Source organism: Apaloderma vittatum, unplaced genomic scaffold, assembly GCF_000703405.1.
Source record: "Apaloderma vittatum isolate BGI_N311 unplaced genomic scaffold, ASM70340v1 scaffold1094, whole genome shotgun sequence".
In the NCBI taxonomy this organism is placed as follows: domain Eukaryota; kingdom Metazoa; phylum Chordata; class Aves; order Trogoniformes; family Trogonidae; genus Apaloderma; species Apaloderma vittatum.
Genome location: NW_009713026.1, coordinates 35,484 through 47,306, shown reverse-complemented (window position 1 = coordinate 47,306; position 11,823 = coordinate 35,484). Strand labels below are relative to the sequence as shown.

The 11,823-nt window shown below is 43.1% G+C and overlaps 2 protein-coding genes across 3 annotated transcripts in view; one reads left to right on the top strand and one right to left on the bottom strand.

Moving 5' to 3' along the window:
• Positions 1-2,459, top strand: part of CD99L2 (CD99 molecule-like 2) — a 23,105-nt gene extending 20,646 nt beyond the window's left edge. Inside the window, exons 9-10 of the mRNA XM_009868189.1 lie at positions 1,871-1,936; positions 2,395-2,459. Of these exons, the coding sequence (XP_009866491.1) occupies positions 1,871-1,936; positions 2,395-2,459 (131 nt within the window). The remainder of the gene's footprint in view (positions 1-1,870; positions 1,937-2,394) is intronic.
• A 7,132-nt stretch (positions 2,460-9,591) lies between these two features.
• The window catches only part of MTMR1 (myotubularin related protein 1), a 35,506-nt gene continuing 33,274 nt past the window's right edge, over positions 9,592-11,823 (bottom strand). For both annotated transcript variants that reach the window (XM_009868186.1, XM_009868188.1), the window contains one exon: positions 9,592-10,088. In XM_009868186.1, coding sequence (XP_009866488.1) covers positions 9,924-10,088 — 165 coding nt within the window. In that variant the 3' untranslated portion in view covers positions 9,592-9,923. The remainder of the gene's footprint in view (positions 10,089-11,823) is intronic.

The following is an 11,823-nucleotide window of genomic DNA, read 5'->3' as shown; positions in this document are numbered from 1 at the left end:
GGAAAAGTCAAATGAATGTGATGGAATGAAACACCCTTGTATATTCCCCTCCACTTAAATGATATTTTGGCAAGAATAAATAATTAAAAAAAAAAGAGTAAAGGCTTTGATGAGGGGGAAGCTGAGAGACACAAAGCCCCAGAAAGGCGGCAGGAAATTAAAGTTAATTATAAAGGAGGATTAATTTAAGCCATCAGACATGGCATGCTGGGCTAATGTCAGGCCTTAGATGCATTGCAATGCATGACAGAAGTCTAAGAGCCGTCAGCCGCTGCAAAAGTGGCTTTTTATTGAAAAACATAAATTACATTTGGTGTTATCCCAGCAAAACACGTCTTGAGGGAGGCAGTGGTGGTGCGCAATGACCACTGGCTCGAAGCACATTGAACAGGCTTGGCTTTTTCCTTGCCCAGCAGTGGCAAGGCTGCAGCTCCGCTTTTTGGTTTTGAGCCTCTTCACATGAGCATTTGCCAGTTCCTCTACAGGACATGTACAAAGCTGCCTGATAACTCTTTATCCCACGTTCTTCCCTCACGCTGGGTCTCCCGCTCACGAGCCGTGCTGCTGTGCTGGGGCAGGGCGGGAGCCGTCGGTGCTGCCCCTGCAGCTTCTCTCCTGCCTCCACAGCTCAGCCAGCCACAGACTGCGGCATCTCTGCTGGTATGGGGTTTTAGGGTTTTTTTGGTTTTTTTTAGCCAGCTGCAGAAACTTATCTTCTCTCCTGTACCTTGGAGGCAGCGGCTGCCCCATCAGCGTGTTAGGGCTTCCATCGCACTGCTTTGCCTAGGCCTTAGCACCATTGCCTGTCTCCCTCCTTCTCTGTGAGATACAAATAAGCCCCATCAAAACCTGGTGGTGAGGACGGCAGGTGCTGGCCACACTTTGCGCTGCATTTAGTTGCATATAAAGTTTAGATGCCTAAAAAAAGCGAGCATTGCATGGCTGCAGTGTGGATTGCCTCGGCCTTTGCAAACCCACACGGCCACCACTCCTACCTGGTCCCTCCCTAATGGAGGGAGGAGTTAGCGCAGGAGGTCCTTTAGAGAAGCTGTAGAGCATGGCTGAGGTCTGTGGCGTGCCCCACACGGTCTTAACATCAACTTTAAGGACAGGCTGGATGTGGCACTTAATGCCATGGTCTGGCTGATGTCAGGGTGTTGGGTCACAGGCTGGACCTGATGATCTCAGAGGTCTTTTCCAGCCCCAACAATTCTGTGATTCCTGTGACTCTGTAGCTCTGAGCTGGACCAGGGTGAGCAGAGCCACCCCTTTCCCTTTGCATCCCCTCTGGCAGCCCCCCGGCCTGCCCGCCAGCACCCAGCCTTGCCCCTTCGCCTTGGCTGCACTTGTTGCCAACACTGGAAACTCCTTTGCATTTAAATAAGGGACTTACTCGGGATTTGACACCCCACTGGGATCCTGCTTCATCACCACAGCCCTGCTCTAAACTGCTTCTCGCAGCTCTGCATAACTTAGGTTTTCATGATGAGAGCCACGCCATCTCTCTATGCTTAGACACGTCCCGTCCAGCAGACGTACCTACTCCGCGTGCTTCTCCTAGCTGAGCGCCTTAGCACACTGATTAGCCTTGCTGCCTCGCATGATAAAAACCAAGCAAGAGAAAAAGAGGCTGCTGCTAGACGCTGGGCCTTCTAGGCAAGCCTGTGTGGTCACCTGAAAATCCAGCAACGCTTTCTCAGCACTGTTGATGGGTTACTCTTTCCATACTGCTGGTAGTGCGGAGGAGGTTGCAAAAGGGCATCTTAGCTTTTACAGCAGATCGACCCGTTAGCAGAGTTTTTAAGGCATCAAAGCAAATAATTTTTCCTTTCTGTCCTCCCATCTCACTCTCTTTATTGTTACTTCTCAGAGGGACTTAATGCGGAATATGTGAAAGGAGAAAACATGGAAGCTGTCGTAAGCGAGGAACCCCAAGGTGAGAACCTTGCATTCTTTACCCTGTCGGCATCTGGCCACAAAAGCAGCTTTACTGAAGGACTTCAGGATAAAGTCCCTCGTGCTGCACTGAGCTGCCGTGTCTCTTTGATAAAGACAGCACGTAGCTGATGCTGCAGCTTTTTGTGAAACACCCGGCACAGTGTTTTTCTCCCTTTATTGCACACAAAGGAAAGCCGTGGTAAGAAACCAAGGAGCTCATGCTGCAAATGATGGCAGTTAAAATTTAGCTTTCATGTCTTCAGCCATCGAGAGTGTCTTACATAAGAAAAGCATGAGCCACCTTTCAGTGACAGATAATCAAGGCTGCTGCAAAGGCTTTTCCAATGTCACATACAGCCAGCCAGAACTGGGTGCCTGTTGTTCGTGCTCTGGTTCCATCATGTGCTATTGTACTTAGGATTATTTATTGTGTTTTTTTTTTTTCTTTCTCTCTAGTTAAATATTCAGTACTGCAAACACAGTCCGCAGAACCACCAAAACAAGACGGTGCGAAGATTTAAAACATGACCTGGGGCTAGAAAACTATCAGTCAGCAGCAAACGGAGAGCGTACATTCTTGTAATTTAGCCTTTTATTTAATTTGACTCCAAAGCTATTTAATGTGTTCTTAGGCTTGAACTGGCTTCTTATTGCTCTAGGCTTTAGGGTTAGAGTGGTTGTACATGTTTATTTTTTTGTAGAGAGGTACATGTTTACATCGAAGTAGCATTGTAGGTTTGATGTCCAGTTGTATGCAAACCAACAGAAGGTGCTTCAGCAGTGGTCAATTTTCAATTAGGACACAAGGTCTTTTTCGAGAAGCAGAAGAGCTTCCAGGAGTGAGGACAGTGAAGTGCCTGTAAATCGCAATCCAAAGCAAACCATTCCAAGCGCTTTGTAAAGCACCTCCAGCCAACTTCTGCCATCAGCCATGGGCACGGCCTTTCCAGCAGAGGTGATGAAAACTGCATGGTGCCTGAGGGCACGCTGTGGGCCTTAGTGTAGCTCCACCTAAAAAAGAAGTGCCTATGGGTGGGTCTCGGGCTGAGGCAGGCAACTCGCCGTCCCAAAGCCAGGAGTTGAGGTTGCTTCACCACCACGCAGCGCTGGGCTTCTAACCAAATCAAAGGACCTGATTTTTCACGCCAAGACATAAATACAGGTAACGGCAGTGCGTGCAGAGTTTGCTTTTAGCAAATGCCATTTGAATGCTTGGCTGTGCTAGAGATCAGAAGGCAGCTGAAGGTGCCAAGTGATACAGCTTCTGTGTGACGCCAGATACCTGCATTGTCACGAAAATGAAAACTCTGCATGTCTGGATGCTTTCAAGGGCAGGTTCGAGTCTCATTCATGCTAGACCAGGTTGCAGATTAAACCTGAAAGAAAATAAACAAAGCAGGTGTCGTTCAAGACCTCTAATGCTCACTACCACAAGAGAAGTCACGCTTGGCAAGATGCCATCCCCCCGCCTCCTTTTATCAGCAGCGATTGAGAGCACTCCCTGGCACCCGAGGCAGAAAAAAGGATAAAAAGCTTCATCCTTTGTGCCACTGACTAACCTTTAAAAAAGGCAGAATCTTCTGAGAGGATGGATCCTCCATCACCATCCTGCGAGGGGTTCCTGTAGCTTTCTGAGCAGCATTGGGTCATGAGTGGTGCTCAGCAGGACACTGGGCTGCTGCCACGACAGCTCCTCGATCCCACATGAGCGCTCACGCAACGTTGTGGAACCCATATCAAAACCTGACACTCATTACCTTGCAAGGATTTGTGTTTGTGTTTCTAATCTATCCCCAACTCTTTTTTATCGCTGCTAAAATAGCGATACTGACACTTTCCAGTATGTTCATCCAAATCAATGATTGCTTATAAAGCATGTTCTCAAGTGAAGAAAAAGTCACTTTATGTGGTGTAAGAGGTACTCACTATTTACATATAAACCTGAAATGTGTGCATTTTGTATGGTTTTGCAAATCTCATATTTTGTGAATGTGTATTTTAAAAAAAAAAAAAAGAAGCCTTTCAGTTTGATGTACAAATTCACAGCTTTCAGGCAGACCCAGCTTCCAGAAGGCCTTGCCAGGAGCTGAACCAGCCTAGGAGCATTGCTGCCTAACAGCTCCTTTGGAAAGGAAATTGCCTAGTAACATGGCTAAGTATTTTGCAATAGCTGCACAATTCTTTATGCTCTTTTTAACACTTGCATTTTTAAAGCCTTACGTTAGCTCTGGCAGAACAGCCACAGTGTTTTATGAGGAACACGAGTTCTAGGGATATATGGTGCCTCGTGTGTATTCAGTGCTACTGGTACAAACTATTGCTGCTTTATTTTATAAATGTATTTGGATCAGAAAACAAAAATATTTAATTATTGGCTGCTCAGAGAATAGAAGCAGAGGAAATAGAGATGGGATGCAGTCCCTGTTTGCTTACTCCCAGAGAAGGATTTTCGTGGAGGAAGTGTGGTCTGCAGGATTTGGATCATCGCGGGCAGGAGCTCGGATGCTGACAAAGCCACACAGCTGAGTTTCTTCTATCCCCATTCCCAAGCACCATTGCATGTTTTTCTCACCTCTTTTTCTTTCTTGGCCAAACACATTGGAAAGCTGCAGCGTGAAAAATGTTTTTAGAAGGTTATTGTAGAGGACGTGTTACAACGTGGCACTGATGAGCACTAGCTGTTTCCCTAGCTTAGGTCAAGTGACTCTAATTCCGTTTCTCCTGTTGCTGGTGACTTTTCTGTAGATGCAGATCATCGTTTTTTTCCCATTTCCATTACCGTGCCCTCCCTGTTTGTCGAGTGGACAGTGTCCAGCAGTGCTTAAAGTCTATAGCACCCACCCCTCCTTTGGGAAATGTGGTCACTAGAACATAGGAGAAACGTGTCTAATCCACAAATACTGCAATTCTAAAAACCCCCAAAACTCTTTCACTGAAAAAAATCACCCATTTTTTAGAACTCAGACGGCGCTCCTTTCCCCAAGGTTTTCTCTATGAGTTTGGTGAATACTTACACCTCAGTGTGATTCCTAGGCATATGCAAAGCCATAAATGCACAGTGAAAGCACTAACTCAAAAATTTACAGTAACACAATTTAAGATATCTTTCTCTAGGATTTCATATAGGAAGATACTGACAAATAACTGCAGTAAACCAATTAAACTTGGTCTTCTCATTTAAAAGACGTGTAGATGTGGTACTTCGGGACACGGTTTAGTGGTGGACCTGGCATTGCTGGGTTAACGGTTGGACTCGATGATCTTAAAAGTCTTTTCCAACCCGAGCGATTCTATGATGCTCCTCAAAACTGGAGAAAAAATGGAAGTCTTCATGTGTTAAGTATCAGTAAAGGCTCAAATTGCTTTTTATTGTGGCCTGTCTCCTTCTTGATCTGAACAGTCAGATGAGTCTCTGAGAAACAGGGACTTTATCCATCACCTGTATTTTAGACATTACAGCAACTGAGAGGATTCCTGTGTATTTTCCTAGCAGTGATCCGAGTTCTGGAACAACTGACCCAGCACTAACTTTTCTAACTACTTTGATTTAATTCATATCTATTCTCTTTAAATCTGGATATGGAATTTTTAAAAACCCTGCACTTAGGGTCTATATGTACATGTTATAAACTTTCTCATCCTTTATAAAATAAGGCTATAAACCACTGGAAAACTGAGATTATTTTTTTTCGTGAGTCCAAAAACTATACAGCTGTCCTGAGAGTTTATGTGCTATCTGCGTTGTGAGATTTTTTTTTTTAACCACACCTCAGTTCGGCTTAACGAAAGCTATTTTTTAATAAAATGATTCAGAAAAGGTTTCTCAAAGAGAAAATTGAAAGAATTTAACTTGCTCTTTTCTTGTTGTTTTTTCTATCAATTACTTGCATTGTCCTTTGGCAATACTGTAGCAGTTTCTTCAGTTTAGGTTCCTTTGTAGAGAATACTCCGACATTAATTTCAGAATTTTTTGGCACTATAAACTCAGACATTTTCATGCAGCTCCACTAATGAACCCTTACAAGTGCTATATTGTCATGCTTAACTACTCATTTATTGTGATAAAAGTGGAATTAGTCCATAATACCATTTCAAATTCTGAAAAAGTAAAATGAGTGGACAGGCTAAGGCTTTAAAAATCTACTTCTGCAACAAAGGAGGTTCAGGAACAAATGAAGTTCAGCGATGATGCTATTGTGAAATTAGAGAACCCTTTATTTTAAGTCCTTAGTTAAAAGCCAGGTCGTGGTGTTTGGTGACGCAGAAGTGATCTATTCCACACGAAGGTTTAATGTAATGCTGTAAGAAAACACGATTCATTTTGCTAATGTGCTTGTTAAGGATCACGGGGGTAAAAACAGAATTTGACTACGATTGGAAAACACCAAATAAACCAAGTTGACTAATAAGACATTTTAGACCTGACTTTTTGTGGTTTTTTTTTCATGTTGAAATTAAACTGCAAATGGTGGGCTGTGTCCTCATTGTGTATCACGTGGAAGTACACTGAAGACTTTCCTTTCAAAAAGAAATTGAACTTTGTGAGAAAACAAGTAACGTTATGAAAACTTTAAGGGCAGCAAATGAAGTACTTGCTCACACACATGCGCTCTCCCCGGGTCCCCCATCGGCTAACGTGGAGGCAGTGCCCCATGGCCCTGGCTGGACTCGGCACGGCTGGATTTTGGTCCTTTTTGCTGCCCTACATTTCCTGCAGTTTTCTCCAGATTTGCACATCCAGCAGATGAATATCCCATGCAGTGCAAAATAAGCTTTCACCTTGGTATGCAGTGCTTAGCCCCACAGTCAGAAAAGGTGGTTTATATGTCAAACGAGCTACTTCTGGCCTCTGTTGCTTGCAGAAATAAAGTTCTCGCTTGCCAACTGCACATGACCTGGCGGTCAAAAGATGTCAACTATGACACCCACTTAATTCAGCAGATGGGATCTCTCAGCAAATGGACATTCCTTTTTGCTTCTTAACATTAATGCTTCACCAGGGGAATTCTCTAAATTACCCGTTTTACTTTGTCCTCTGCTCTGCATCTCAATGCACGTGAAGGAGAGCTGTTGATTCCTTATTTCCAGCTTTCAGAGAACCAGCCGTTCTTGACATTACTACATACAGCATGTGAATTAGGGCAGCTTTTCTCAGGGAAAAAAAAATAAAATCAAGCACTTCTTGTTTAAAGCTTCAACTCCTTGAGAGGAAGGCTGCCTATATAGGGAACAAAACCAGGCAGATAGGAACACTTAGCAGCTTTAAAAGCCACCTTCCATTTTAATGAAACAAACAAAAAACTTTACTTTTATCTACAAAGGAAGAAAAAAGTGTAATTCAGCTCAGAAAAAGGACTGAAATGGCAAAGTGTCTGATGCTGATGATTCACTTACTTTACAAGCAAAACAATGTTTCAGTTGGTTACCAAAGCTTCATGTTGTTCTGGGACAGGATTCAGGTTGTTCCCCCTCACATGTCATTCACTGATAACAGGAAAATCCTACCTCAAACTTAACCGCTTGCTGACTTGGCACATTCCCTTCATGCTCTGCAGAGTCAAAACCAAAAACCAAAGCAAAAGAAGATCCAACTTTTGAATGAGAAATTATTAGTTCTGTCCAAGGTGCATCCGACAGGGAACAGGATTCTGCTCTTTTCCTCAACCAGTTCAATACTGCCTTATCGAAAAAAAAAAAGACAGAATTAGTTATTAAAGCAGTAGGAAAAAATCTGATTATTGGGAAGCAGACTGAGTACAGTCACCTCTTTAATATAAAACTACACTTTAACTAGCATATACAAACTCGACAATACCTCTGAAAGTTTCCGTGCTAAGAACACACAAGAACACCCACCGTGCCCACACATGGAACAGCAGGGCTCCTCCCCTCGATCAGAGAAGACTCACTGAGCTGTGTGGAAACGTCTGGATCAACAGCCAGCCAGTTGAAATAACTGGGAATCGTCTACGCAAAACTCACAGATTTTAGCTCTCAGAATCTAAGCTTTAAAAAATGCCAGAATGCCCAAGCTAATCCAGACCTCGCTTTTACAATGACAGAGGAAATGTTGTGATTATTAGCACCAATAAAGAGAAAAAACTTCAAAAGATTTTCTTTAGCGCTGCACTTTAGAGATAATGTGCTTTCCTTTAATATACAGTTAAAACGTCAAGGAAATCCGAAGTATGGAAGAGTTTAATTCAATGCCAGCTCAACATATTTTGGCAACGTAAAACTGACTGCTGGCATACTGCTCAGCAGAACCAAGACGAGATGAGACACTGCAAACTTTATTCTCCTAGATGAGAATCTATTATAAAAAGCATTCCCTGTAATAAAAAGGACATGTCGAAATACCCTGCACTGCACAGTAAACTTGTAACACTGGGTACAGCGCAGTTGAATCTGCAGAAGCGCTCAGCAGCAAACCTTGCTCCTTTACCAAATGCTGCTGCGCAGGAACACAGCGGAACAGAAAAGCGCCGTCGCTTCTTAAGAACAAACGGGCAGTAATAAACAAATACTCACGGACAGCACAAACCCCAGTCAGCACCCAGAACCAGCTGGCTCTCGAGAACAGGGCTGAATTCCCACCAGCAGAACCTGGAGCAATACAGGCACGGGTCAACAAGCAGAGCTGCACTATTTAAGTGCCCTACGGAAAAGAACCAGATTCTTACGCAACACAGCAAGGGAAACATTCCAGGGAAAGATTTTGGTGTATACCACTTTTGGGCCTTGCAGGAAGGCCACTGAATCATTTTTTTAAAAGGTTGGATGTTACAGTAATCAAATCTCTCTGATATGAATATTTTGGGAGGGAGATGAAAGAAAGTTGGGAATGTATATTCTATATGAAAACACAGTTAAATTATTCACTTCACAGAAAAAAACTGCTACCAGCAATTTAAAAAACAAAAAGCCGAGAGGCTTTATTTCAAGAAAAACCAATTAAGATCACATTATTAAAAAACTCTGTCAAACAAAGTCATTACAAGTTAAGGTCTTCGAAACCGTTTGGATAGGCAGGATCCATTTTCTGAACAGCATAAAACCACGGAAATATGTGTATGTTGACCATCACATACATATGTGCATAAATGGACACAGCTTTGCATTTTGTGTGTACACTTTAAAACAAAACACGCTTAACAAAACGTGGAGCTATACAGACTATACAATTTACACAGCTGGATGTCATTCCAACCCCAAATATTACCATTTGCTAGAAAACAAACTTTTACTTTGTACAAGACCTTGACAAGAATAAGTTTACCCCTCGCCCAAGAGGCTGAAACTGAACAATAAGCTAAACAGTCAAAAGACTTTATTTCAACTTGTACAAAAGGCATTAAAAAACCGAAAATACATGCTTTACCTAATATATTACATCATACAAGTCAGTGTGGTTTACTTGATAAATCCAGCTTAACTTTTAATGGCATATTTAGTCAAAATGTAAAACCCACTACACTGGAAAACATTTATTTTAAAATCAATTTCCAAGTGCATTAATTACCTAGAAAAAATAAATTGCTCTAGCCAAAAAAAATAAAATATATTACTCGGTGAAGTAAGGAGCTCCCAGTCAGAAAAACGTTCTGTGTAAGCATCACGCGGCATCCCGTCTGAGTCTCTCACCCAGGCACGGTACCCTCGGCAGCGCGAGAGCCATTCTTCTGTCTGCTTGGCAGATGGACTCCTTTTTAGGATGGTTAAATTGTTAGTTGCTCAAAACAAAGTTTAATTTCACAATTGGTGATTTAGCTAGAGCTGTCAAAACACACGTGGGAACTGCCAACAAGGAAATACATCACAGCTACTGAAGCTCTTGTTTGGCCTCATCATGATAATATCAGACACAGAGTAAGGCATGTAGATCACAGCAATTACAAGTCACTCACAATCCTTTTGTGATGGGAAAAGCATTTTGCCCTCCTCTCTGCTACCTGACACCGATTTTTTGTCGTGGCTTTTACACATCACACAGAGGTGTGCACTGGCGTGGCGGAATGGGAAGGAGATGAACCTCTGTCAGAGGAGGAAGAAATGGATCGCGTGGCAGCTTCCCGCTGCAAATCTTCCACTTTCTTCTGAAGCTCCGTCCGGATGGCGAGGAGCTCTTTCAGATTTTGATGGATTGGAACCTGCCGGGTAAAGAAAGAAAAGGCTTAACTTTGACTCTCATAGCGAGTCATCTTCTCCAGCAACGCTGCCACCATTTCCTTCAGTAAGAGAAGGAATCCAACACCTCTGAGTCTTGGTGTATCGATATTTAGGGAAAGCGTTTCTTCAGCCATTTGAAATGAAGCGTTGCAGCAAATTGTCCCTCTCTAACAACACAGCTGGCAGGAAAACTATTCAAAAGACTGTTTGCAAATGGTCTTGATGGGATACCAGACATATTCCGATAAATGTACCCCTATCCCTTATCAGTGCCACTTCCAGCTGAACTTAAAACACTTTTCCCAAGAACTATTTCCCCTGCCTGTTAGGACAGAACTTCTGATGTAAAGAGTGTAGAACTCACAAAGCTGTCTCCGTGCAGAGCATCTTCTAACTCTTCTAACCAGGCACTTTTCCAAGAGTCTGACCCTTCCAGCTTGTCAGCGAGGGAAGTGCAGCAGCAGCCAAGTGAATTGTGCTTGTGGCGGACCTCCCGGAGCCACACTCCAATAAACCTTTCACAGGAGATGGTTGTACAGGTTCTGACAGTGCCCAGAAAACACCAGAGATGCACTGCCCTGCATCGGAGTTCTAGGCATTTTTTCACACTCATCTGGAAGATCTGACTACCTCTCAGCCCAAGGAAGATGCAAGCCACACTGGATTTTTTGTAGTTGGGTCTGTTATGTCCAACAAGCAGAGAGAGACCTCCCCTTCTTCCAAACGCCACAGAAAAGGCAAAAAAAGTTTGACTGCAAATCGCTTTCAATTTATTTTATCCTGCATAAACTCTCTTTGTTTATAGCTTTTGGAAAGAGCAAGATGGGAAAAGAATTTAATTGGGCTGTCGAGACAATGATGGAAAAGTGAAGCAATGGGAAACCTATGGATTACTAGATGTTGTAAGTAATTTATACCCTGGGCTTCTAGAATGCCAGGTTCAGGGGAACTACACTCACTCATGATCACTTTTTACTGCTTAAAAGTGGTTACAGGGCTGGGATGCACACCTGAGCACAAAAATTTCACATGGTGCTATGTGAAGGAGACATCAAAAACCAGAAAGGGTTTCTCTTCTTACCATCAACACACAACTGAGTCATAATTTATGTTTTTGTGAGTTTTGGCTTTTTAAAGAAAGCACATAAAAAATTCATGCATTTGATTCCGATATTTTCAAAAGCTAACACTCGTGTATCTGAAACAGGAAAATACCATTTCATTTCTAAGTTTGGTTCCAACTTAAAGTAATGAAATAGTATCAAACAGTCTGGTTTAGGTCAACGTTCTTTGGCCATGTACTTCTTTCCTGTTTGTGGCTTAGCTCATGAACAGGAACCTCAGTGTATTCACAAAGTCCTGCTTCCAGTACCCCGGGAGACATCAGTTCATCCAGCGTGTCATCTCCATCAATTTTAAAAGCACAAGGCTTTCTGAGTCTTCAGCAGATCAATCGCTTCACACCATGAAGCTCCCAATGACCCCGGAGTCCCGCCTTCGCTATGCAATGAACTCCTTCTCCTCTTGCAAGCTTCTCCCACACTCGCTGTAGGATCTCGTCAGCAAGTGAGGCCACAAATCTACAGCCAGCAGCCTCCTTCACCACCCAACCCAAAGCACACCCTCCAGACACCCTATCTCATTCTTTCTGAGGTGGTCTGCAGAAAATGTATTCACCTAGAAACACGGCAAAACTTAGTCTGGCAGTAAAGTTTG